This window comes from Rhinopithecus roxellana, chromosome 12 (genome assembly GCF_007565055.1).
Source record: "Rhinopithecus roxellana isolate Shanxi Qingling chromosome 12, ASM756505v1, whole genome shotgun sequence".
NCBI classification, from domain to species: domain Eukaryota; kingdom Metazoa; phylum Chordata; class Mammalia; order Primates; family Cercopithecidae; genus Rhinopithecus; species Rhinopithecus roxellana.
Window position 1 is genome coordinate 30,182,576 of NC_044560.1, and position 27,342 is coordinate 30,209,917.

Sequence of the window (27,342 nt, forward strand, 5' to 3'; positions counted from 1 at the left end):
CAGGCATGAGCCACCACGCCCAGCTAATTTTTGTATTTTTAGTAGAGACAAGGTTTCGCTGTGTTGGCCAGGCTGGTCTTGAACTTCTGACCTCGTGATCCGCCCACCTTGGCCTCCCAAAGTGCTAGCCCGCCTCGGCCTCCTAAAGTGCTGGGATTGCAGGTGTGAGCCACCACGCCTGGCCCTTACTGCAGTTTTAATTTGCGTTTCTTTTATGATGAGTCAAGTTGAGTATCTTTTATATTTGTCTTTATCTGCAAACTTCTATTCATACCTTTTTCCATTATTCTATCATGATTTTAGTCTATTTCGTCTTCTGTTCTGGGGAGCTCTTATTAGGGAGAAGAACCCTCGTGATACAGTAATAATTGCAAATGTGTTTTCCTACTTTTCATTTGTCTTTTTACTTTGCTTATGGTGGGCTTTGCTATGTAAAAGGGTTTTTTAAAATGTAGTCAAATGTATCAGTCTTTTCTTGCTTCAGAATTATTGAGTCATAGACAGAAAGGCTTTCTCCTCTCCCGCTTTACAGAGCGATTGAGGCTCATGTTCTTGGACTTGCAGGCCTTGTTTATGTTTAGACATAAACACAAAAACAAAAAAAGTGGTAAATTTTTTTAAAGAAATTTTATTTTTTTGTCTCCCATGTCTATCCTGCAGACCCCATGCCTGTTGATAAAAACCTGTCTGTTTTCTGGTGACTTGAGAGCCACCATCATCATGGACCAACATTCTTCACGCATTTGGGGTTATTTCTGTATTTTCTAATTTGTTCCATTAGACTTGGCCCAAACTGTTTTCTGTTAAGGACCAGCTAGTAAATATTTTAGGCTTCCTGGGCCGCTTGTGTTGTCTGTCACATTTTCTTCTTTTTGTTTACAATTCATTAAAAACATAAAAACGATTTCTTATCTCTCTGCTGAGCTTGGCCTCTGCGGTTTGCGTTCTCTGCACTAGGCTGTGTCTGTGGTCACTGGGACTGTGCCTTCAGTCAGAGCCTCTTTTGTTGCCTGAATTTCTAGCAAGCTGAGCTCTCACCACGTTGATCTTCCTTGCAGGGTTTTCCTGGGTATTCTTGCTTATTTAGTTTTCCATAAGGACTTTTTAGGATCCTTGTGGGCATTCCATCACATGGGGAGAATTTACACCCAAGAGCTAGGAGATGATGGTCCCAGACAAGACTGCTTTTCCATGTGTTCATTTCTACTGTGCATCTTTCTGAAGAGTTTTACAGTTTATGTCCTATGGGTTTTGTTATTGTTTTGTTTTCTATTTGATTAAATTTTGTGTTTATCTTTACTGTCCTCTCATTTCTCCTTGATTTTTGGTATACTTTACTATTTTCCTATTTTTTTTTTTTTTTAGCTGCTTAATTCATTTATCTTAATTCTTTGTTTGTATGGATATACAGAATTCAAGGCTATGAATTTTCCTGTGATTACTGCCTTATGATTGTTGATACTAATAAGTAGTGTTTTCATTATTATTACTGTTTTCAGAAAATCTTTTTCGATTGTGTTTGCCCTTTGACAGAAAGTTATTTATTTGCAAATTTGTTTCTTAAAAAATTTTACCTGGCCGGGCGCGGTGGCTCAAGCCTGTAATCCCAGCACTTTGGGAGGCCGAGGCGGGCGGATCACGAGGTCAGGAGATCGAGACCATGCTGGCTAACACGGTGAAACCCCGTCTCTACTAAAAATACAAAAAACTAGCCGGGCGAGGTGGCGGCGCCTGTAGTCCCAGCTACTCGGGAGGCTGAGGCAGGAGAATGGCGTAAACCTGGGAGGCGGAGCTTGCAGTGAGCTGAGATCCGGCCACTGCACTCCAGCCTGGGCGACAGAGCGAGACTCCGTCTCAAAAAAAAAAAAAAAAAAAAAAAAAAAAAAAATTTACCTTTTTTTGTCATTGTTTTTTCTTTTTTGAGACTGGGTCTTGCTCCGTAGCCCAGGCTGGAGTGCAGTGGCCGGATCTCAGCTCACTGCAGCCTCCACCTCCTGTATTCAAGCGATGGGCCTCAGCCTCATGAGTAACTGGGACTACAGGCGTGCACCACTATGCCTGGGCGACTTGTGTGTGTTTTGTAGAGATGGGGTTTCGCCATGTTGCCCAGGCTGGTGTATTAATTTCTAGTTTATTGCATTATGTTCGGAGAATATTATTTGTATTATTTCTACTTTATGGAGCTTAGTTTTTTGTGGCCTAATATATGGTTAGTTTATATTAATGTTCCAAATACACTTGAAAAGTTGTTTTCTCTGTCATTGGGCTGCTGCGCCCCGCATCCCTGCCACTGTGGGAGTTGGCTACTCTGGTCTTCTAGATTGTTACTCATTCGTCATTGCCTGAATCTGCCTTTGAATGGAGAGTGGTTAGTTTCTACCATTACTATGTTTTCTGTTTCCTCAACCCCAGAAGCAGTGAGGATTCCATCCAGGCTGGGGCGCAGTGTTTATGATGGGGGCATAGGAGGTGGGCTTAGGGAGGACAGGGCCACTGCCCCGGTAGTCTTCTTAGTTCAGTTGGAGGCCGGCTTCCTTTACTTCTGAGTGGGATGGAAATGACATAGGGTGGACTGTGGGGAGCTTGGACCTCAGGGATGGCCACAGAGGAGCCTCTTGTCCCAGCTGGACAGGGAGGGGAAAGGTCTGAGGCTGCGGTGGGGAGAGTTGGGAGGCTGATCAGAGGAGCCCGGACCAGGATGGCCCTGTGCCTAGCATGCGCCGCCCCCTGCCGCCCACTCCAAGAGCTCTCAGCATGCTGTTAGCTCTGGGATCAGTGTCTCTGTCCTTGAGACCCTGAGCTCCTTAAGGGTGGGGCCCTGCTTGTCCAGTTCTCCCAGCACTACCCTGTGCAGGGCCTCCCGCATGGCGGGGGCACAGTCATTTATTTGCTGAGTGAGTGAATTAATGGTAGCATCGAAAGGCCCTGGCAGTGCTTGGGTATAGTGGTGATGGAGCAGGGGCCGGCCCAGCAGGGCGTTGGAAGGAGCTCCCCGGGAGACAAAACAGAGGGTCCCGTTGGGTCAGGTACCTAGAGCTCTAGGAGGGTCTGTGGCATGGGAGAGGCTGAGGTAGGGTTGCAGCGTACCCAGGGTATCACTGGGGAGTTGGCCTGCAAAGGCATGGCCAGTATGGAGGGAGGGCTTCGGCAACTCCTTCCTCTACAGCCCAGGTCAGTGCAGATCGTGCCCTGAGCCAGGCTTTGGTGCTCATGGGTCTTTGTTCCAGGGCCTGCTGCCCCTGCGAGAAGTGCCACCAGGCTCCCATCTGTGCGTGGGTGTGTCCTGATCTCTCACTAGATGCCACGGTCCAGGATAGGTGGGGCCAGGGCAGGGGTGGGGGCTGTGTGGCTGATCACCTCGGAGGTGCCACACTGGGGACGTGCCTGCCCTTGGGTGATGTTAATCGCCATCTCCTCCTTGGTCTTCGTCCAGATTCCTTGCTTGCCTTTCTGCCCCAAGATGCCCCCGTGAGCTCCTGCTGTGGCCAGTGCCGGGCCTGAGCAGTGGGTCCTTGCTCCACCTCCTTGGGGCCCACCCTGGGCCCTGCACTTTTCACTCCCCCTCAGTCCCCTGTCCTGACACATTGCGCTCACTCCTTGTCCTCTGGTCTTGAGAAATGCAGATGGGATGTGGTCTGTGGTCATCCTGTGGGGCTTGAGGTGGCTGGAGCCTGGATGGAGAGGACCTGTGGCCAAGTTTCAGCCTGGCGTGGGGCCTGGCACTGGAGGTGCTGAGTAAACATTCATTCCTTCCTCTGCTCATTGGGGGCTATGGGAATGTTGTTGCCATTATTGATAGAAAGAGAAATAATGTTGTTTTGAAATTCTTCCCAGCATTGCTTTTCCTCGAACTTTAACTAAAGATGGTTCCAATGGCATTTTTGTCAGTTTAGAATTAATGATAATGCCACTTCAAGAAGATGGAGGCAGGGGCCGCAGTCCAGTTCCCATATCTTAGCCTGATGACCAGGGCATACCCCATGGGAGGAGCCAGGGATACCCATGGGGCAGGTGCAGTCCTGCTTTAGGGCCAGGAGAGGGGCTGCTGGCTGTCCCACACATTATTTCTAAGCCTGATGTCGGTTTGAGCTCTGTGTGTGAACATGCCAGTTTTGACAGCAGATGTAGACTACATTTTTTCTTAAATTCTGCGTGCCCAGAATAATAAACTCCCCAGCCAGCCTCATAAGGACATTTGTTCCCATCCATCATAGGCTATTACAAGGACTTGGTGAAACCATAAATCTTATTTTGGGAAGAGTTGATTGTTTCTATGGGAAAGAAATGTAGTTCTTCTGAACATGACTCTTTGTTCTGTTAATTTGGATATTTTATGATGTTTTTGATTAATGTGTTTATTAACTGTAGCTATGACAGAAGCAGAAATTAGTAATCATGACCAAAGCCGAAATCTCTTCCAAGTGTAAAGATGATGAATGACTCCAGTTACTTTTGGCCTCCTTTGGGGCCTCTTTGACAGGGTCTCCTGGCTTCCAGCTGAGGTACATGGTGGGCCCCGGGTTCCTGAAGCCAGGTGAGCGGCGCTGCTTCGCCCGCTACCTCGCCGTGCAGACCCTGCAGATCGACGTCTGGGATGGAGACTCCCTGCTGCTCATCGGATCTGCCGCCGTCCAGATGAAGGTAGTGGCTCTCCTGAAGGACAGGCACAGTGGGTGCTGCGTCCCTCACGGGACGAGTCACACTTCCAGTGTCTGTCTGCTTGGAAGGAGTGGGCGCTGTCCTGTGCAGGACTTGGTTGGTCTTCTTTGTTCACGAATTAAAAAATAGTGCTGCATTCTCTGTTTCTTGAAAGGAAAAGATTTTTCACTGTCTGAATTCTATAATGCTAGTTGTTTGCTCAGGAAGCTCTTAAGATCAAACTCAGTTATCTATTTCTCCTGCAAACTGACCTACCAGGCAGTGTCACTTCATCTCCTTCCACGTGGTGAATGTGGTGAGGGCAGGTGCATCCGAGGTGGGTTGAGGATGAATGAATGGATACGCAAATGACTGGGGCGTGCAGTGTGACCTGATTCCTAAGGTCAGTGACATGCGTCGTGCTTTTCTCATTCTAATGAAAATTAGAATCTCTTTTACTAATTGTCGTTTTCCATTCTCCTTGTATACTAAAACCTTAATCCATGGATTCTTTTACTCGTCCTCCCTGGGATTCTTCCCAAGCCTTCTCCAATGTATGAAGGGGACCCCATAGCAACTCTTGGGCCAAGGCCTGGGGCCAGTTTCACACACTTCCATGGTGTCCTGAGACTTCTCCTCTCAGGCCATGGGGCGGAGCTGGGAGAGGATGTGTCATCATTTTTGCAGGCCCTGAGTCTCTGAGATTTCCCCACTTTTCTTGAGTGCCACATAGCTGCTTTCCCCCTGGATTTCTGACACTGCTGAACCCCCGGGGCTTCCTGTCTTATAGCCTCATCCTCTCCAGCAGTTGCTGACCCCTGAAAAGCACGACTCCTGTGCTTCTTCAGCCGCACTGTGCTCTCGGGTTGGGGGGATGTGGGGGTCTGGGAGTTTTTCCAGCTGCTCTTCCTCTGGTCTGCTCTTGGCTCGCTGTGTCTGACCGACTGATCCAGGCTTCATCCCCCTCCCTGTGACTTCTAGAGGAGGGGGATGCCCCCAGGGTGGTGGGCGGTGCACAGAACGTTCAGGGTGGGGTCTGCAGGTGGCAGGGACTCCGCAGGGCTTGGCTGCTCTTCTCATGCCTCACCCTGGGCCTCTATTCCTGTCAGGGTCATGGCATGGGCCCCACAGGGTCATCGTGGCCCTTGCTTGTCTGTCTCTCATGCTGGCTTTGATGTCCCCAAGGCAGGACTGGGTGTTGACACCGCAGCATCTCTGGCACAGGCCTCAACCCCAGCAGGCGCTGCATGGTGGGGAGGAGTGAAGGAGGCAGGTGGTGTGGGAGGCAGAGCCGGGCCTCGTTGGGCACGTGTGGGGCGGCAGTGGCTCCCTGTCATGCCCAGCCAAACCTTGTGCCCCCTCTTTGCTGTCCCACATGGAGACGGAAGCCACTGGATCTCCTCCTACACAAAGAGCCCCTTAAAAAAGTGCCATCACGCTTGTTGACATAGACTTGAATCAATTACATATAAAGCTTCACTTTTCTAAAATAGAATCTTGTAACTTTAAAACTTAGGTAGAAAACATGAAAACTGAGATGATCAGAGAGAATCCTCTTGACTCCAGATCCCGGGAGAGTTAGGATGCTCTGGTTAGCCTTTGGTGGACTTACTTTCTGCAGGTGGGGCCAGCTTTCATCTTCTTTGAGCTTTTCCTGTTGCGAGTCACTACGGTGGCTTTTCCTTCTGCTAGTCACTGCTGTGGACTTCTTGAAGCTCAATGTTACCCCCATCTTTAGCTGATTTCCTGGGGATGCTGGCCGTAACACGTTGCTATGGTGATGAGAAGAGTTTCCTCCAGGCACAGACAGCTCCTGTGCTGCCTTCAGTGTGACCACCAGCCCAGCCCTGGGGCAGTTCTGTTTTTATCCTTGTTTCTGGTGGAGAAAACAGAGGCCCAGGACCACACTGGTGATAATCAGGACGGAGTCTTGGCCTCATTCTGTCTCTGGAGCTTGTGCTCTTTACCATCCTCTTCTCCCCAGCGACACGTTCCCGGAAGTAGAATTCTCACGGTGCCAACATGAGGGTCGCAGGTGTGCGGAGCCAGATGTGCACTTCCTGAAGACAGAGGGCACTGCATCCCATGCCCTTGGCTTCACAGGGCGTCAGCCTTTAAACCAGTCGCCATTGGCCATTTCGATAGTGATTTGGGAGGAAAATGGTGCCTTGTTTCCGTTTGCGTTTCCTCGCCTCCTGGAGAGACTGACATGGTTTCTTGTATTTGTTGGTTGTTCTCCAGAGGAGACTTCTCATACCTGCTCAGTCTCCCAGTGACTGAGTTTCCGGAATCATCGATGTCTATGCAGTGATCGTATGCAGTGTAGATGAATGTGGCAAAGCAAGCAGGGTCTGTGGCGACCAGAAGACCCCAGACCCACAAGGGAAGGGTCAGGTCTGGCGTCTCACTCCGAGAGACAGATACTTTTGTTGCTGTAGAAATTGGAGAATTACAAAATCCAGAACCTCATCTGCTCCCACACTGCTGCTTATGTGAGAGGAAGCACCAGAGCAGAGACGGCACATGGGGAAGAGTGTCCCGGCCACGCCTGGGTTGCAGCTGTGAGGCCGTTGTCATCCCCCACACGCCTCACAGCATTGGTGTTCAGGCAGAGTACTGAGCCATCGAATCTGATCAGCAGAGGAGCCCATGGTCAGGAAAGTCCTGCTGAGGCACTGCTGGGTCTGAGGCTTCCTGCTCCCACCCTGCCCTGAGCAACCTTGGCCTGGCATGCAGATCCGGGCCAAACCCCAGCCCAGGGCTCCTGGCGGGCCCCTCATGCCCCACGGTCCCCCCCTGGGCCCCATAGGCCCCTACCCCAGCCATGCTCCCTGGCCCAGGGAGATGGGGAAGGCATCATACCCTGTGCCCTGTGCCCTTGGCCTGCCTGCCTCCCCGGCCGCCTCTGCCTCCCCTGCCCTCTCTGTGCATGGCCTGTCTTCCTCCTGGAGTCTGGTTCAGGTTTCCATCCTGGATTCCTTGCTGTCCCAGACATGCTTGGCTCACAGTCCTTTGTGTTGCTTGGCTGCCCTCTTTCCTGCTCTTGGTTCTTGTGGAGGGGAGGGTCCTCCAGGGCAGCTGCCAGACCCACTTATGCCTTCACAGGGCCCAGTGGTGTTTATTCAGTGGGTAAATCCGGTCATACTTTACTTAAGACGTTGTGAAAAAGACCCCAGTAATAAGGACTCTTGCTTTAAGACGTTGGCCCCTGGCTCGCCGCCCCCTACCCCCAAAAGTGGTGCAGGGTCTTGTCCTGCTATGCACACTCCCTCCCGCCCACAGTGGCTTTTCCTGGTGGGTTTCCAGTCCTCAGGGCCGGCTCCAGCCTCTGAGCGCGCTTTTCTCCTCTGCAGCATCTCCTCCGCCAAGGCCGGCCCGCTGTGCAGGCCTCCCATGAGCTTGAGGTTGTGGCAACCGAATACGAGCAGGACACCATGGTGGTGAGTGGAGACGTGCTGGGGTTTGGCCGCGTCAAGCCCATCGGTGTCCACTCGGTGGTGAAGGGCCGGCTGCACCTGACCTTGGCCAACGTGGGTAAGAATCCCCAGCCTTGTACCGTTTCTCCGGCAGCTGCCCAACCCCTCTGGTAGAGTGTGGGCTCCCTCAGGCAGGGGCCACATCATGGGCTTCACGGGCCCAGGAAGAAACCGGCAGAATTCTCACCAGCTTGGCCATGGAGCCTGTGTCCTTAGGTGCTGAGTCTGTCCTGGAACCAGTTGTTTGCATTCTGAATTACTCATTGGGGTTAGAGGTCATCAGTCATCGGGCTCTCCTGCATTTTGTTGTTTGGTGCCATCCCTGGAGGATCTCCAGGACAGTCCTCAAATACAGTGATCGGGTTTCGGGAGAGACTTCCCTGTGTCTCATGATGGAGGACAGACAAGGGAAATGTTCCTAACTTCCCTGTCGCCCCGGGAGGAGGAGAATGGAGAGGCGCACTTCTTCTTGGCCCAGCACCATGGCTTGATAGAGAATGGTGCCCCACGATTGCTCGTTAGAGGGACGGAGCGAAGCCCTGGACTTCACGTCCAGGACTGTGGCGGGTGGGACACGTGGGTTGGGTGGCTCAGGAGGGTCCCCCCTGAGACGTTCCGGGGGCTTTGACTGAGGCCTCTGCTGGGACAGGGGCTGCTGATGGGACATCGAGGGACACAAGGCTGGGTGCCTGCCTGTGTGCACCTCAGGGCAGAGGACCGATGTGGGACCCTGTAGGGCCGGTGACAAGCTCACTGAACCTCCCGAGGGTCCTCTGGAACGTTTGGGATTTTTCAAGGCAGAATTGAAAGCACAACAAAACTAAGCTGTGTGGTGTTTCCGAAGCTGTGTCTGTCCGCATGAGATTCAGACTTCTCTGCTATTTTATTAGGGAATTTTCCACTCCACTCCTCAGAACCCAGCCTGATTGTAAACCCCAGAGCCCCATGGGCCACATCCACCCGGCACTGGCAGCACACAGGCTGGGGAGGCCCGGCGGAGGGGCTCGAGTGCACAGCCGTTAAGTCGGCTTGGAGGCTCTGCCTGCCCGTTTATGAATGTAGATCCGAGGTGGCCTGGAAAATAGACAATATGGACACAGCAAAACTCAATTAGGTTCTGGAGAAATAAATGAGCCACACGTGAGGAGCAGGCATTATTCAAAGGCCCATGCAACTAAGGGAGTTGCAAGGAGTGTTCTCCGAGACCGCGCTGGTTGTTTTTACATTTAATTCTCCAGCTCACAAATGTGCAGTGACTCCAGGTTTTAAAATCTTATCTTCAGAAGAAAGATTGCCTCCATTATATGTTATCTCCAATTGTCATTTTCATACTTTGGCTGCAAGAGAGAGATAAGCTCATGGGAAGGGAAGGCTGAGATAGCCAGCCCGGGAGACTCCAGCGCCTACGGGAGAGGGAGAGGTCTTCACAAAGGACAAACGCCACCCTCAGCACTCTGCGCATCAGTGCAGCAAGCCTGGCTCTCCTCCGTCAATTCTGCATTTTTTGGGGAAAAAAAGTGTTATGGCTTTTCTTTCTTCATAAAACTGGCTATTCTGTGGTACAGGAGGCTTCTCTCTGCTAGCAGCGTGGGTGCCAGCCGTGGAAGCCTGCAGGGTGACTGAGCGGGATGGAGCCTGAGCCTCGGCCTCAGCCTGGATTCTGCTCTGGGCCGGCTACGTTCACAGTGCGTGTTCCTGTCTGAGGCCGTGCAAGGAAGCCTGTGCCATGGCTGGGGACATGGGCGTCTGCCAGCTGGACCCAGGGCCCTGGGACTCTGATGACGGGGAGAGGACTGCCCTCGTGCTTGGTGACTGCTCCACGCAGGCCTGCTGACTTCCTTGGCAGCCTCTTTCGCACTGTCTTTTGGTCAGCTTTTGTCATCCAGGGACTGCAAGCACCAGATTGCTTTCTTTGATCCCAGTGATCTTGGTTGTGGAGTAGCACAGGGGTTTGGCTGGGAGCTTGGGTGTTACTTGTGTTCTGTGGCCCTTCCTGGGGGAGGCCGGCGTCTGGAGAGATGGCCTCACAGGCCAAGCATCTGTGTTCTCATGGGATATCCTAGGAGAACTGGGTGGTGATGGACTCTGACAGATGGCCAGGCTGTGGGGTCACACGGTTGGCAGTGGTGGGCTTTGCTCCAGCTGCAGGGCTGCATTGGGAGCCCTGTATGTTTGTAGGAAATTCCTGCCCCTGTAGCAGATGTGTTGGTGCAGGCGTAACCTGTCTCATGGAAAGGGAAGAAACCCTGCACTAATCTGATATCCAGGTTGTGCCCTGATGAAATGCAGTCCCTTTGCCGCTTGTACCCTTCTTAAGTGAGCGTGCAAGTGTAAATTCAGCTTACCTGGTTTATTTTCCCATGTGCTCTAAGTATGAATTTAGTAAGAGGAAATGCTCACGAAGCCCAGCAGGGTTCCATGTCCTGCTGGTCCCACCCTCTGCAGCCATTGTCATCATTAGGTGTCCTGCGAGCCCGAGCTCCAAGAATGCTGATTGCCTGCCCCGGGAGCTGTCTGGACCCAGCTCGGCCTAGTAACACTTTCCTTGATCTCTTAGTACTTCTCGGGGTGGTGCATAGTTCAGGCTTAAAATAGCCCAGTGCCCTCTCCAGTCAGATGTGGGTGGACCAGGGGCCTTCTCGTCTGCCATTCAGGGAACCACTCGCTAGCAGATGAAGGTGGTCAAGAAAGCTGTGGAGCCTTCTGGGCTGCCCCTGGTGTGGGGTGAACCCACTGCAGCCCACAGTGAACAGAGGTGCTGGGAGGCCCCTCCTTCTTGGAGCAGGTCCTCAGGATGTGACAGAGAGCTTGCCAGGACCGCCAGCCCATGAGCTGCTGCCCCTGCCATGAATTCCCGTGGGAAGACACATACATGCAGCAAGAAGCTGGGAGGACGCTGAGCTTGTGAGTGGGAAACTGAGGCCTTGGGGCCGGTGGCACTTTCTCCCCGTCATGTGGAGGGCAGCGTGGCCCGGAGTGTGAGCATCAGTGGCACTTTCTCCCCGTCATGTGGAGGGCAGCGTGACCCGGAACGTGGACATCAGTGGCACTTTCTCCCTGTCATGTGGAGGGCAGCGTGGCCTGAAGCGTGAACGTCAGTGCTGCCGGTGACCCCAGCTCTGGTCCTGGCACAGGCATGCTGGGCTGGTTCAGGCTGCTCTCCTTTCCCTGCCCCAGCCTGCTTGTTTGTCTGCCGTTTTCCCACATGAATCTGGGAGGTCTTTGAGGACCCTGATCATGGCTTCTTTGTGGTAGTGTTTGCCCTTGAACCTGGCACTGTGGTGCAGAGATTGATGAAAGCATTGATAAGAAGCCTGAGCGCCCTTCTCATCTGGAGCCCTGCTCTCCTTGGGCTTCAGGAGATACAGCCTATGGGGCATGAACATCTGTTCATGTGAAGGAGCACTGATCTGGGTTCCTTTCTTGGGGATGGGGATCTTGATCCTGTGACCGTGAGTTGTTAGGGCCAAAAACGGATTCCTGGCAGGCGAGAGGAGGGTGTTTGGGCAGTGGCGCTGCAGCCTCCACCGGGAGGGGACGGGCTTTAACTTGAGGGGAAGCTGGAGACCCCTGCAAAGCTTGTGGGAGCAGAGGTGGCCATGGCAGGCTAGCACAGGAGGGAGGGTCTAAGAGCAACAGAGAGAAGACCGAAATAGCCCTTGTTCTAGGTGCTCGTTCTCAGGAAGCCGACTTGGAGTGAGGACTGAGTGGACGCTGTAGGTGCTGGGAGTCAGTTGGTAGCACAAAGGTGGAAGCACAGTGCAGGGCCTGTGGGGGAAGTGGAGGCTTCATCTTTGTGGGGATGTAGCAGGGACCTGGGCCTAGGGGGAGGTCAACACGACTGTCCTGCTGCACAGCACGGTGCTGACGTTGGGGTCAAGGAGAAAGAACAGGAGGCAGGGGATGTCAGCTACTTGGACATCGGAAAGAATGAAATTCTCCTGGAAAGAGATGGCTGGGTAAGTGCGCCACTGGCCTTTCTGGTTGCCAGCTGGGGTGTGGGAGGAGGCAGTCAGCCTTCCCATCCTTCGTGGTGACGGCTGTGAGCGTGGCCATCAGAACCTGGCCTTGAGAGCCGAATTCTCAGCACAGGTGAGCAGGCAGCTTGACCCCACATTTGCTGCCCAGTGAACTTTCAAGCTGCCTCCAGGGACGGCGCTGAGCCGGGGAATTCTGCATTTGTGCTTGTGCACAGATGGGAGGAGGCGGCCAACGCGGCAGTGCCTTTGCCACAGTTGCTTTCGGAGCTTCAGTTTTGAAAGAACTTATGAAGACTGAAGCAGGGACAGATGACTAAGAACATCTCCAGCCTGCAGGAGGTGGCAGAAAGGCCAGCCCGGCTTGGACTGAGATCCAGAGAGAGAATTCAAGATGACCAAAGGAACTTAAGCATTGGGAGAATGTGAGTTCTTTGAGGGCAGCAGGGACTGTTTGCTGCTGTGTCGCCAGCTTTCCATCCATCCGTGAAGCGAAGCTCTTCTAGAAGTTTTCTAGAGATTGACTCCAGGCTGTCTGTGATTTCTCAATCTAACCTCTCTCCACCACCACATCGGGGCCTTTGCCCTCAACAGCCCTTTTTGGGGGCCGGTCTGCTGTCCCGCCAATGTGTTTGGTGTCACCATCTGCGATTCAGTATCTGGCTTTTGGATCCTTTCCAGAATCCAGGCGCTGTTCGCTGGGGTGTGGAGGCGCTGGACTCGGGTGGAGCAGCTTGGAGACCTGCCTGGCTCCCTTGGGAGGACGGGCGCTCCCTTTCCAGCCTCAGCTCAGAACCATAGAGAGACACCTCCGTCAGCTCTGGTTTTGTCACCGGGTGAACCTGGGTTGGACGGAGGATGTGGCACCTCGGCAGGCGCCTGCACGTGGGCATGCTCCCAGCACTGGGCTTGTCCTTGGAAACAGCAGCTCCTGACGGGCAAGAGGGGAGGGAACCTGACGCAGCAGGTGAATCTGCCAAGGCTGAGGAGGGACCTAGCCAGTGTGAAAGCCCCTCCCTCCCCTGGGGCTGAGGGTGGGCAGAAGCGAAGGGATGCAGAGAGGCAGGCAGCCCGGGGAAGGGGTTCCCGCTTTTAACAGCTCCCAGGAAAATGGTGAGGACATCCCAGGCCCGAGGACACTCAACACTGCCTCGCTGGAATTAAGGAGATTGACGACACAAGCATTTTGTGCGCACCCTGGGTGCTTCATTTTGGGACACAGCTTCGTTGGCGGTGCCCTGCCTCACCCCTTGGGGAGGTAAAGGCCACACTGAGGTTGTGGGTCCCATCCTCACAGGAGAGTGTGCCGTGGGCAAGCAGGCTTTCCCTAGGATACTCAGGTTTGCAAGTTCGCAGGGCGCCACACCCGCCAGCCACAAGACACGCTTGTCCCGAGGCCACACTGCTTGCTCACCAAAGGCTTCTGTTACGAACACAGCTCTGGTGAAGGCTCCAGTTTGTGGGGGCTCTTTCACCCTGGGTGTGTGTGGAGTCAGACATTTGCACATGTAAATGTACACAGGACTCTCCTTGAACAATGTGGCCATCAAGAGGCTGAGGTTACAGTTTGTGAGGCAGCCCACCTTGCGACCCAGAGATCCAGAAGTAAGAATCCGTGTGCAGCTAACTGTGAGTGCCACACGCTTTCGTTCATCACCAGGAAATGGTGGCTGTTGCTGACATGGCAGGAGAATGAAGACCCAGCTGAAAGTTCACAGCAGAACGAGCTCCCACCTGTCTCTCAATTGCAAAACATTCAAAACAGAGGCGATGGGGCCTTAGCATGCCAGGGTGTAGATGGGCCATTTGAAAGCCAGAACTGCTTGTGTGGTGGGTTGATCTGTTTCATCAGATTCTCATTTGGGGTTAGTGGCTTATGTTGGGATGTTTTTCATTTAGGTCACCTGTGTGAACAGAAAGTGAGAGGTTGTAGCACATTGCCGCCGTCCAGATCTCGGGTCATCTCAAATGATGGAGCCAGCCGCTTCTCTGGAGGCAGCCTCCTCACAGGTGGAAGCTCAAGGCGTGAGTTGACACTGTTGGACCCATGTGCGGGTGGGTCATGAGTGGTGTGGCTGGGAGATGGAAGACTGTGTGTGTGTGTGTGTGTGTGTGTGTGTGTGTGCACGTGCACCATTCATGGTGCTGTCAATGCCCCTCTGCATCTAGGATGGCATTGTGCTGTCAATGTGCAGGTGGGTCGTGAGTGGCATGTGAGAGGTGGAAGGCTGCGTGTGTGTGTGTGTGTGCACGCGCGCCTGTGCATGTGCACCATTCATGATGCTCTTAACGCCCCTCTGCGTCTAGGGCAGGACTGTGCTGTCCATGTGCAGCTTGGTGTCCTGGCTGGATGCCCCTGTGGACCTGCAGGCCCCACCAAGCCACCACATTGATCACACCCTAGTGCTCTAGGCTGGGCTCTGCAGGCGACTGTGCTGTTTGGAGAAGTGGGAATCCTGCCAGGGGCATTTGTGTCTGGTTGGCTGCTCATCTGCAAGGGAAGGAGAAATGGAGAGAAGGTCAGAATGAACATAGACTGATTTTCAAAACAAGCTGAGGTCCCCCATGTTGTGAACAGAAGAGAGAAGCCAATTATGGAGCTTGGGAAAGACCTTGTTTTGAGAGAGAAAGACCTGGGTTAGCTGAAAATGTGTTTCACAGCAGGGAGGCTCTGAAGTTGTTCTCTCCCCTAAAATTTAAGGCCTCACAGACCTGAATATAAAGTACTTGTCATTTGAATTACAAGTGGGAAGTGCTCTTTAAGGAGCATTTTTTCCAGAGGTTGCAGATCATCTTGTGTGAATTCAGAGCTGCCGTGCGCTTTCGTGTGTTGCTGGGCCTTGGAACTGTGGCTTGTTAGAGGTGGGAGGGGCCGTTGAGTTTCATCCTGCAATGCTCCCAGGAACTCTGGGTCAACTTGTACGTTCTCCCTGGGAGCAGACATGAGGGGCTCAGAGAGATTCATGATCCAGGCAGGGTAGAGTGTTCTGGGCCAGCTTCCTCATTGTAATTTTGAAGAAACTGAGACGAGGAGAGGTCAGGTGACTTGGCCAGTGCCATGGCTAAGGGGTGAACTTGGCTTAGAATCTGGATTCCCTGCCCTGGGGTCAGTGCCCTTCATCCTCAGCTGGTCCTGCAGACCACCTAGAGTATGATGGAGAAGCAGCTCCATAGAGAGAAGTCCCTGAGCTCTAGGAGCCCGGCTGAGGTTATTGATAAAACCCTGCCTCCAGGCGCAGCAGGTCAAGGGCTCAGCTGTCAGGGAGCAGGAACCCAGGACTTGCTGAGACAGTCAGAGGCCCTGAGGTCAGTGATCCTCCAGACCCTGTTTTGCTCAGAACCGGCATAGGAGGTATTCCTTAAAAGCACATGTCTCACCCATGGGGCGAGGTTCTGCAATTAGCAAGTTGCACGAAGTTTTAAGAAGGTTCTCAATGCTTCGTGCCTCACCCCAAGTGCAGTCTCATGGTCACTCTGTAACTTCATTTCTTGTTTCACTGGGACCACGAGAGGTATTTGTTGGGGTGATGCAATGTGAAAACTTGAGCTCATGATAAACCCCCACCTGCCCAGGCCCCAGGTCCCTCCACTCACGGCTGTGGTTGCAGGTAGCTCAGACCGAGCCTATGCCTGAGAGCCACTCGGGGCATCTGCAAAGCAGTTCACTGCCTTTAAAATTGAATGCTGGTGGGGGACCTGACAGTGGCACCTGTTTCCTTGTGAGGAGTCGGGGTCACATTGCTGCCCACTGTGTGGAGGCTTCTGCAGGGGGTGCCAACGCCCCATACAAGTGGAACCAGGCGGGGAGAGCTCAGGCTGGCGTTGGTTTCCTGTGGGAAGTTTCTGCTGGTGCCAGAGAGTGAGGAAGGACCCAGGCCCTAAGCTGGGGCGCCCTTCAGCTGCCCTGCCTGTGCCGGGCTGAGCGATTGTCTGGGAGTCTCATGTGTCAGCCTGTGGCATGGCCACATGGTCACCTAGCACAGTCCCACCCGACACCCTAAGCTCCGGCTCTGTGTCAGAAGGAAGGGCCTGGCCCATCCAGTAGTGGCTGAGCCTTTGCCTACCAGTGCTTGACCCTTTTCAGCTTCTGTTGGTTTGCTAAATGAGTCATTGTATGTCCCTGGTTTGAGTAGGGCCACCCCAAAGGAGGCGGGCTGTCCTGGGGGCCAGGCAGTCCAGGGGCAGCCAGGGCGGAGTTGAGAGGAGGAACTTGGGGGCCAGGCCTGCTCTGAGCTTCATCCCTCACTACCTGCTAGCTGAAGACCTCCTGCCAAGGGGACAACCCCTTACCCCCATTCCTGATCCGAGGGACTGAGGCTGGCAGCCTTGGGTGAAGGCATTAGTAGGCCCTTTAAGATCCCGAGAGCGTGGGCTTCTAGAACATGGCCATCTTCCCCTGGAAAACCCCCTGGTGGTGTGTTGATAGTGTTGAATCTAAGGACCAGAGTCAGAACTGCTTTTAATTTGGAGGCTGAGGAAAGGAGGGAATGCTGTGGAAACCAGGGTCTTTATCTGGATCTCAGAACTCTGCAGATTGGAGCTACAAAAAGCATGAGCCGCGCTCTTGAGCTCCCTCCCTGGACAGGTAGTCCTGGGAGGCCTGCCCCCATGTCTGCTCCTGGAAGGCAGACACTGCACGTCCACCCGACTCCCCCTCTGACCCTTTCTCAGGAAAACACGTGGTGCAAGCGCAGAAGCTGGCGGACGTGGACAGTGAGCTGGCCGCCATGCTGCTGACCCATGCCCGGCAGGGCACGGGGCCCCGGGACATCAGCTGCGAGTCGGATGCCACCCGCAGGCGTAAACTGGAGCGGATGAAGTCTGTGCGCCTGCAGGAGGCCGGGGGAGAGTTGGGCCGGCGCAGGACGAGCGTGTTGGTGAGGGTTTGTTCAGCTGTCACTGTCCCATGGTCTCCATGCAGACCGAGTCACTGTACACATCTCTCCCTGCCTCCCACATGATTCTCTCTTACCTTCCTCCCAAGTCCTAGGGACAGAATATAAGAAATCGGACTTTTTCAGCCACTGGGGGAAATCTTTAAGTGAGAATTATCTGGAGAGCTTTTACTAAAAGCCATTTCCTGGGCGTTAGCCCTGGAGATTCTGACTTGGGCAGATTGGTTTGGGCAGGACTGCCGGAGCCTGGATTTGAAGAAAGCTTTGCCTGTGAGTCTGAGGCTTCCCCGGGTCTGGGGACCAGAGCCGTGAACAGCTGACATATCCTGGGTTATCAGTGTAATCATTCTGGCTAGAAAAATTCCCCTTTTTGGCCGGGCGCGGTGGCTCAAGCCTGTAATCCCAGCACTTTGGGATGCCAAGACGGGCGGATCACGAGGTCAGGAGATCGAGACCATCCTGGCTAACACGGTGAAACCCCGTCTCTACTAAAAAATACAAAAAAACTAGCCGGGTGAGGTGGCGGGCGCCTGTAGTCCCAGCTACTCGGGAGGCTGAGGCAGGAGAATGGCGTAAACCCGGGAGGCGGAGCTTGCAGTGAGCTGAGATCCAGCCACTGCACTCCAGCCCGGGAGACAGAGCGAGACTCCATCTCAAAAAAAAAAAAAAGAAAAGAAAAATTCCCCTTTTTGGCTGAAAATCTAAATAGAACTATTAATATTTTGCAACTAAGAAATAGGAGGTGAGAATGGTTGTACCTCCTGGGTGCGTAGAAGTTGGGAACCACAGGGGCCTCGAGAAAGGTCTCCTGAGACTCCCCTTTGCATGCAGGGAGGCCGGGGTCTGAACAGAGGTGTCACTTCTCCTGATGGTAAACTCAGCAGGGCCGTCACTCAGCCTCCCGGCCAGTGAGGCCTTGGTGCTCAAAGGTGGATGCAGACGCCTCGGTCCCTACCTAGGCTCAGTTCAGTCTGATGGGGTGAGAAACAGGCATGGTGAGAGGACATGGGGTGGGGAGGCCTGGGCTGAGCCTGCAGGACTGGTGGGCTCAGTGGTCAGGGAGGAGGGAGGGACTAGACGGAGGCCAGGGGTAGGGCCAGGGCATGGCTGGGCCTCCTCCCAGGCCTCAGAACACCCACCCCACCTCCCTCTCTCCCTTCCTCCCTCATCCCAACTGGCAGGGCTTGAAGCTGTGGCCTCTGGAGGCCCCCAGCCTGGATAACCTTAGCTCTGTCAGCATGAGCTTGGAAGTGAGGAGCCACTCTCAGCCCTAGCCCTGTTTCTCATCCTAACTCATGTCTGGCCCCATTGTCCAGCACAGCCTGTCAGAGGTTCAACTCCTGAAAAGCTCTGATGATAACTTCTGACGGAGGCCCCAAGTGTGAAAGGCCCAGCTCCAATCCCCCTGGCAAAGGGAAAGCCAAAGCTTTGGAGGTTGGAAAGTGAATGTCCAAAGTCGTTTGAGTCAGAAATCAAATTTTGTCCTCACCTTTTGAGTTAAATCCTGAAAGCATTCAAGTCAGTCCATCTCTCTGACGCCTCAGCCTCCTCTGGTAGAGAGAAGGTTCCCAGCGCCCGGCCACAGCGGCTTCTTGGAGTAACTTAGGCTGGCTGACTCTCTGGCATGGGGGTGGCCCCTTCTAGGCCTGAGATCTTGCAAGGCAGCCTCTAGAGGGCCTCACTTTTTCTTGTAAGGCCCACAAGAAAAACAAGCCAGTCTCCAACCTGTAGAACCCATGTGCGCTGGCTAAGCCCCTTGAGTCCCTGGGGCGTCAGAGCAAGGGGTGGCTGAGCCTTGCTGAGGCAGCGTGCTGCTTGCCCGGACTCTGACCCGGTGTGACCGAGACTCTGCAGGCCGGGGGCATGTCCTCTCCTGTGGACTCTGGGCCCAGATAGGGCTCCTGACATTGTGTTGGGGACCTGGCTGGTGAGGCCTGTCACCATAGTTTTGAGGCCATTCTTTTCTCTTGTTTGAAACCACTGTTCCTAATTCTCCACTGTACGGGGGGCCAGGCTTGCGGCTGTGAAGAGTCTCTCAGGAGCAGGCAAGGGTGCTGTGTGGACCTCCATGTCGGGGACGCAGCCAGCAGATCTCTGTCCAGCATTGCCTGAGATCCACGCCTGGGTGGGGCTGGCCAGTTCCACCCAGACTACATGGTCAAGGAAGCGGGTGGTGGTGGCGATGCTGGTGGAGAAATGTCCTGTTCTGAGATCATGGGTGGTGGGCGGCCAGCAGTAGCCCCTCGTGGAGGAGAGTGTGCCTGGGACCCTGTCCGCCCATGTCCTCTTGTCCGCAGGCCCAGCAGAGCGTCCGCACACAGCACTTGCGGGACCTACAGGTCATCGCTGCCTACCGGGAGCGCACGAAGGCCGAGAGCATCGCCAGCCTGCTGAGCCTGGCCATCACCACGGAGCACACGCTCCATGCCACACTGGGGGTCGCCGAGTTCTTTGAGTTTGTGCTTAAGAACCCCCACAACACACAGCACACGGTGACCGTGGAGATCGACAACCCTGAGCTCAGGTGAGGTCTCAGCAACGCCCATCCTGCCCCAGCCCAGATCTGTGTCCGGTGCAGCCGGCTCCCCTGCTGAGCTGGCTTGAATTCTGCCCGAGAGCCGAGGCGATTCGGCTCCTCTCTCCCACTCCTCTGAGCACTGCTCTTGGTGGGTGGGATGCAGCCTCCTGTGGGCCTTCCTGGGAAGAACTGTCCTGACGCCTGGACACTGCCTTCCCCAGTGTCATCGTGGACAGTCAGGAGTGGAGGGACTTCAAGGGTGCTGCTGGCCTGCACACGCCGGTGGAGGAGGACATGTTCCACCTTCGCGGCAGCCTGGCCCCCCAGCTCTACCTGCGCCCCCACGAGACCGCCCACATCCCCTTCAAGTTCCAGAGCTTCTCTGCTGGGCAGCTGGCCATGGTGCAGGTGCGGGTGTCAGGCACACAAGGAAGTTGCATTTGGCTGACGACAGTGGGAAATTGAGAATGCTTCCAGTCTCCACCAGTGTCCCTCCCGTGCCTGTGGCAGATGGACTAGCCTTCGGGCTGCCATCCACTCCCCTTTGTGCTCAGTAAGAGCCCTGGCATGTACACTGAGAGTGGCAACCAGCCGCTTCTCTTTTCCAGCCTGATGGGTGTCGGGCTGGACCATCTCCTCCTAATTTTCTTTACTGGGTTGGTTGTTAGGGCTTCTTAAAGCCCAGTGAATCTAATGGATTGACATTTTCTAGCATCTTCTTTCCAGTTAATGTTGTTTGGTCCCTTCCGACTGCAGCACTGGCTGCTCTATGCAAGATGCAGCTTTGCTGGCATGTGTGTGGGGAGCATGGGTGCAGGGAGCATGCGTGCAGCAGGTGTATTTGCAAGAGGTATGTGTGCAGGGGGGATATGTGAGGCATGTGTGCAGGAGGCATGTATGCGGGGTGTATGTGAGGCACGCGTGCAGGAGTGGTGCGTGTGGGGGTCTGTGTGTGTGTGCAGGCATGCAGTTGTGTGCAGGCGTGGTGTGTGAGGCGTGCCTGCAGGGGGTGTGTCATGCCTGGGTGTATGAGGCAGGCATGGGCATGGAGTGTGTGTTTCAGCTTTTGACCTTTTGGGGTCAGCTCTCTAGGGTGATGGTCATCGCTTAAGGTGGACTTGAGATGTCCCTAGAGGCTCATTCACAGGGTTCCATGCTGGCTCTTGGGAAGGGCTGTGAGGACAGCAGGTGGGACCTCAGGCCTTTGGCTTCAGGCAGAGCTGGGTTTCCACCTGGGATCTACTGTTCCTTTGCTCCTGGCAGCCTCAGCCTTCTCTGGCACAGTGAGGCCGGTTGGTGATGGTTGCTGCCCGGAGAGTCAGTGTGAGAGGAGGCTGGTGGCTCCCAGCTGGGTGGCAGTGGTGTCTCTAAGCACAGGTGCTGGTCACCTAGTTGGTGTCGCTCCCTGACCTGCTTGTGCTGATTGGTTCCTGCAGGCCTCTTCTGGGTTGAGCAACGAGAAGGGCACGGACGCCGTGTCACCTTGGAAGTCCAGTGCAGTGCCCACTAAACACGCCAAGGTAAAGGGGCAACAGAGGACAGACTGATCTCGGGGCTTCCAGGGTATTCCCAGGGCCTGAGCCTTGTGTCCTTCTCTCCCCTCCTGGAGGGGAGGGCTGGGGCCAGGTCAGGGCAGGGGTGGTATGGGCCTGGGAATGGCCTTCTCCATGTCCTCGCTGGGCAGGGCAGCTCCGTCTGGGCGCTGGCACAGCCTGCTTGGTGTCTGGTGGGAAATGCCTCCTCGGTGGCCGCCTTCTCACAGCCAGGGCTCTCCGGGTGTGAAGCCGCGGTTCCCATGGTGGCTGCCACAGCCTGTGGCCACTCTGTGAGCCTCACACACAGCATTCCCTGGTGTGTGAATGTGTGGTGTGGTTCTTTCTGGAAATAAGACTTAGACTTTGGTTATATCCCTTGCTAAGTGAAGGCCGTGTAGTAAGGCACCTGCTTCTCAGTAGCTGGCTGAGACATTCGCAGGAGGAGCTTGAGACACTGCTGCTTTATGGCAGTTTCTGAAGGTTTTTCTTTATTCGGTAGAAACATGCCTTTTGTAGTTGGGAAGTGAAAAACAAAATGCAAAAGCTTTGGTCTTTCCTACACCTTGCCTGGAGGACAGAATTCAGAGTTCAGCGCAGTCCCGGCCTGAGGCTGTGGGGTCCCTGTGGCCCGGGTCTCACTGTGGTTGCAGCCTGGCCCTGTGTGTCCACCAGGCCCCATCACCAGTGAAAACTTGCTTTATTTTATTTAAATGCAGCCACAGCTTTGCCTTGATCTAAGGAATACATCTGTTCTTTATTGAGTGCTCTAGGTTAATACCTTTTCCTTACATGTGTGGGAAGTCCCAGCCATCACATCCTGTTGCCAGAACTGTTGGGAGGAAGGTTTTCCTCTGCTAGCTTAGGTCTGAATGGCAAGGCCTGCAGGTGGATGACAATAGACAGAGGGATGGGAGGAAAGATGCGCCTTACCATCGTGAGCCGTGACAGCATTGGGAAGTGAGTAGCTTGCCGAATGCCCAGAGGTCGAGGTTTGTGTTCCAATGTAGCATGAAGGGGGCGAGGGCCACGGCCTCCATGGGAAGACAGGGACGTTCTGTTGTCTCTTTGTGCTGTAGGCATGGGCAGTCTGTGACCTTCCTGGAATTTGCAGGATGCTTTCACTTTCACATAGGGGGTTAATGGCAGCTGCATTTTCAGGAGGCTGTGCACTAGTCAGATAAGGGAAGTTCAGATAAAGATTTCAGGTGTTTTCACCTTAAAATAATCTTTATGTCAAAAATATGATCTCTTCACATGAATTTGGAGTTCGAAGGGAAATCCTAGGCATTGTGTTCGTTTACCCATAATTACTGCAGTGTGTATCTCGGACCGATGAGGACTTTTCTTTTTATCGTGACTGCATGCTGTCATCGTTGCCCCCGTCAACACGGATCTCAGCATCGTCTGCTGGGGCTCTAAGCACGGGCCTTTCTACAGCTGGTGTGTTTGGGTTGGGACCCGCTGGCCTGGGGTGCGCCGCCTCTGGAGTTGCTCAGTGGGCAGGTCACGTCGTCCACGAAGGGCACCCACAGAGGCCATGCTGGCTGTCACCGTGCTCAGGTGCTGATGGCCTGTTGCTGTCACCCGCTTCTCCCTCGTTCGCATCCAGCTGAGGCTCCTGGCCCACACATGTTCCATCCAAGGTGAAATTGCAGTCCTGCCATTCTTCCTGTGATTTTCCTACAAACAAGAACTTTCCCCATCAGTGGTTTGGTTACCCTAAAATCTACTTGGTATTTGAAAGTGAGGATGAATGTTAGAATCATTCCCTTTATTTTTCAATTTTCAAATAAGTGAGCTGCGTCCTAGCACCCTCCAGAGACAGTCCGTGTTTGTGGTGTCTCGTGATGGACACCTGGGCTTTATATTTGTATGTCTCATCCCATGGAGGCTTCACTCTTAGATGCTGGAACTGCCCTCTCTCTGGCCACTGCCATCCTTTTCAGGTTAACTCCTGTGCCTTTTTGTTGTTGTTGTTATAAAAAGTAGTTATTTTGAAATAATGTAGAACTTAGGGAAAAGTTACAGGAAGAGTGCGGAGGCCCCACATGGGGTTTTCCCAGCCTTCCCGATCACTGACCTTTGCCATGGTTGCCTCACTATTCTCTGTTTATGCATTTTTCTTGAACAATTTGAGAATAAATTATCAGGTAATGCCCTTTACTCCATGACACTTCGAGCTGGGTTGTCTTGAAAATAAGGCCACTGTCCTCTACAGCCAAGGCAGAGCCATGAAAATTAGACACTCCTCTTCTGTCATCACAGGCCCCGTTCACATTCGCAGATGTCCCAGTTCTTGAAAGACGGCCCACCCAGTGGCCCCCAGCAGCCCGCTGCCCATGGAGTCCCTCTGGCGTGGCTGTGGCTGTTCTGAAGGGCATAGGCGGTTATGCTGCAGGGTGTGCCCAGTGGGCCTGGTCTGGTGTTGGTTTCGGTTAGACCCAGGTTTGGTTAGACCCGGGTTCCGTTAGACCCGGGTTCGGTTAGGCCTCGGTTCGGTTAGACCTGGGTTCGGTTAGACCCAGGTGATGCACTTGGGACAGGGACTCCACAGACATTTGCTGTGTCCTCTCCGAGCATCATACTGTGAGGGACACCATGTTGCTTTGTCCTGTTACTGGCGATGTTACTGTTTCCATTCAGTTAAAATGGCATCTGCCATGCTTTTTTCCTGTAATATCAATTAAGAAATATTTGTGGCCGGGCGTGGTGGCTCAAGCCTGTAATCCCAGCACTTTGGGAGGCCGAGACGGGCGGATCACGAGGTCAAGAGCTCGAGACCATCCTGGCTAACCCGGTGAAACCCCGTCTCTACTAAAAAATACAAAAAAAACCAGCCGGGCGAGATGGCGGGCGCCTGTAGTCCCAGCTACTTGGGAGGCTGAGGCAGGAGAATGGCGTAAACCCGGGAGACGGAGCTTGCAGTGAGCTGAGATCCGGCCACTGCACTCCAGCCCAAGCTACAGAGCGAGACTCTGTCTCAAAAAAAAAAAAAAAAAAAAAAAAAAAAAAAAAAAAAAAAAAAAAATTGTGTCTAGTAATCAGAAAGTCATGAGTAAGTGTCTTGTTGGGAGATACTGAGGCCATTCATATACCCTCTTCTTCATCAGACTTCTACGCACTAGGTCTCAGTGTGCACTGATGACCACCCCGAGTTGGTAGTTAATGGGATGCTTGCCTGCTGTGGATTTTCCAATTCCATCATTCCTTCTCTGTCGATTACTGGTATTTTAAGTAAGGTAGAGCTGTGCCTTCACCCCATTCACGTATTTACTTTTTATATCCTTATGAACAATGAATTTCTATTTTATTCATTTTGTTACTGTTTATTTTGTTGCTCATATCCATGTTGTCCCTGACTAAGGAGGGCAGCCCCTTCAGGCCAGCTCCTGTGTCCTGTTGATTCACCCCTGTCCTCCTTTGAGTCTTTCCTTACTGCCCAGCACAGCAGGATGCCCCAGGCTCAGCTTGCATTTCAGGAATGTCAGCCATTTAACTAAGGTTCTTTTGGTTGGAGAATGACATTTAGAAACCAAGATTTGAGTGCTAGATGTACTCAGTGCTACTGGGATGTCACTGCTGCTAGTCCCTGTCAGCAGAGAGACCTAAGAGGTGTATGCCTGTATATACAGATACATATACATATGTGCATATCATGCATATACAATGTATAGATGTGTGTGTGCATGTGTGTGTGTGTATGTGCATAGACTACTGTTTCTAGTGTGCTAAAGACTATGAATTTGCAGCAGTTCTTCCAACACCAGTTCAGCATCACGGGTTTCTTCTTTCCATGTTTGTAATTCCCATTTCTGCTCGTGAGAAACCTGGCTCCCATTTGGTTGACTATATTTAGTTGTTTGCCTAATTTCCTCTGTATCTAACCAATCTGCTGACCACACTGGCCAAATCCCTTTGGCTGCGATACCACTGGCCACACTGGCCATCTTTGTGTATGTGTATATTTCAAAACATCAGTACCAACCGGGGATAGACACTATCTGTCAGTGCAAGATGTCTGAAGGTGCATTTGTCCTTAGGTCCTTTGTATCCTGTGATTTAAATTTCCTTAAAGAATTCTTCTCTGGGTAGTTACAGCACCAACTTGATAGAAGGTTAGATTTGTTTATTTTTAATACATTGACACTTCTATTTATTTTAGTTTTCAAAATTAAAAACATTTAAATCAAAAATCAAACTATTAAGCAAGATATATTTGGAAGGATCTTTTCATTCCTGATCTGCCCCACTGTCTCCTTCTCGATGTGTGCAGGTGTGAAGTGTGTGCATGTGTGTGTGTGCACGCATGTGTGGGTGGTGTGTGCATGTGTGCGTGCATGTGTGTGGATACATCCGTGTGTGTGCATGTATGTCTACATGTGTGGGTGCATGCATGTGTGGGTGGATGTGTGTGTGTGCATGTGTGCACGTGTGTGCATGTGTGCATTTGTGCATGCGTGTGTGTGCACACATGGGCACATGTGTGTGTATGCATGTGTGTGCATGTATGTGCATGTGTGGGTGCATGCATGCGTGTGTGCATGTGGGCACATGTGGGTGCATGCATGTGGGTGTGCATGTGGGTGCATATGTGGGTGGATGTATGTGTGGGCGCATGCGTGTGTGCATATGTGCGTGGATATATGTGCATGTGTGGGTGCATGTGTGCATGTGTGAGTGCGTGCATGTGTGTGAGTACATGTCTGTGTGTATATCTTGAAACAAATACAGCCTTTTTATCAGTTGTCGAAATTAATACCTCTTTAGACAATATGGTTTTTAATGAGTAGCTCTTTTGAAACCAGGGAAGTTTCTATTTCTAACCCCTTTGGTTAGGCACAGCCTCTTTTTGACATCTGAAATCAAAGAGCTTGTGCTGACGTGTTTGGCTACTAACTTGGCCCCACCACCACCCACCCCAGGACCTCCTGGCCTGACTTGCTCACCTGCACGTGGGGTGTTGGGAGGTGGAATCATGGCGGGAGTAGTTTTGACTTAGGACTGCAGACCTTCTCCACTGGCGTTTAAGAAGTGTGCCGTACCGGAGAGAAATAACAGCAGCGTGGCTGCTCGGGTGCCCTGTGCTGGGAGCCAGGCCAGACCTTGCTTAGCGGTCCCCTCTGGTAGGGACCTGCTGCTGCAGACTCAGTCCCTGTCTTTGACGATGCCCAACCCTTCCCCCATCATGGCAGTGGAGGGTGAGTGGGTCGTGGCGACAGTGGAGATACCTGTGCTGTCTAAGGAGGGACGAGAAGCTGCTCAGGAGTGTCGTGCCCGTCCCAACGCTCAGCGTGGCCTCCTCACAGGTCTTGTTCCGAGCGAGTGGCGGCAAGCCTATCGCCGTGCTCTGCCTGACTGTGGAGCTGCAGCCCCACGTGGTGGACCAGGTCTTCCGCTTCTATCACCCGGAGCTCTCCTTTCTGAAGAAGGCCATCCGCCTGCCGCCCTGGCACACGCTTCCAGGCAGGTCCTGCACTGACCCTGCGGCCCACATGTTGCAGGCTCACCTGTTGGAAGTAGGCACCTCCTGAGGGTGACAGATGGCCTCATGGCTTCATGCCCTGGTTCTGTTAGAGCAGCACGTGGGGCCTGGGGAATTTTCTCTCCCTTTATGGTTTGAGATGGTGTCCCTCTTGCCACCTCTGAGATGACTAGGTGCGCATTTGCTGGGTGAGTCCGCTCTTCTAAAAAATCCCAGCTCCGCGGCCCAGGTCCAGGTGTGCCTGGAGGAACACCTGCCTCCTCACCTGATGGCCCGCGTTTCCGGTTGGCGCCCCTTACAGCAGAGTGCAGGCTTCCCTGCTCTAGGGAGCTGTGCTTTCCTTTTTGTGGCCCCTCGATTATTCCCTGCGGAGGTGGCTGCAGCAAAGCGGCAGTGGGCTGGACGGGCGGTGTCCGCGCAGGGAACACAGTGCTCGGATGCTGTCCTGGGAAAGGTGGCAGCGCCCGGTTCCCCAGCAGGTGTCTTGCTGAGCACCTGTGATGAGCCTGTCCCGTCCTATAGTATGTAATGTGTGGGGCCGTCTCAACACAGGCCGGAAATGTGGAGGACTCTTTTTGACATTTCCCCTGCTCCAGGTGCTCCGGTGGGAATGCTTGGTGAGGACCCCCCAGTCCATGTTCGTTGCAGCGACCCGAATGTCATCTGTGAGACCCAGAATGTGGTAGGTTGTGTTGTGGCCCCGGCTCAGGCAGATCCTTCCCAGCGAGTCTGCGCCCCCATCGTCTTCCCTGCGGGGTCTCCCGGGAGCCTCTTCGTTTTAGGTTTTCCGCTAAGTGGTTTCTTTTCCAAGGTACTAAAGG

General features: G+C 53.4%; 1 protein-coding gene across 3 annotated transcripts in view; it reads left to right on the forward strand.

The window, feature by feature from the left end:
• Nucleotides 1-27,342, forward strand: part of NPHP4 (nephrocystin 4) — a 143,559-nt gene that overhangs the window by 112,136 nt on the left and 4,081 nt on the right. For all 3 annotated transcript variants that reach the window (XM_030942780.1, XM_030942779.1, XM_030942781.1), the window contains 9 exons: nucleotides 4,481-4,641; nucleotides 7,992-8,172; nucleotides 13,991-14,116; nucleotides 16,763-16,968; nucleotides 19,284-19,510; nucleotides 19,726-19,912; nucleotides 20,941-21,024; nucleotides 26,346-26,502; nucleotides 27,118-27,203. In XM_030942780.1, the coding sequence (XP_030798640.1) occupies nucleotides 4,481-4,641; nucleotides 7,992-8,172; nucleotides 13,991-14,116; nucleotides 16,763-16,968; nucleotides 19,284-19,510; nucleotides 19,726-19,912; nucleotides 20,941-21,024; nucleotides 26,346-26,502; nucleotides 27,118-27,203 (1,415 nt within the window). The remainder of the gene's footprint in view (nucleotides 1-4,480; nucleotides 4,642-7,991; nucleotides 8,173-13,990; nucleotides 14,117-16,762; nucleotides 16,969-19,283; nucleotides 19,511-19,725; nucleotides 19,913-20,940; nucleotides 21,025-26,345; nucleotides 26,503-27,117; nucleotides 27,204-27,342) is intronic.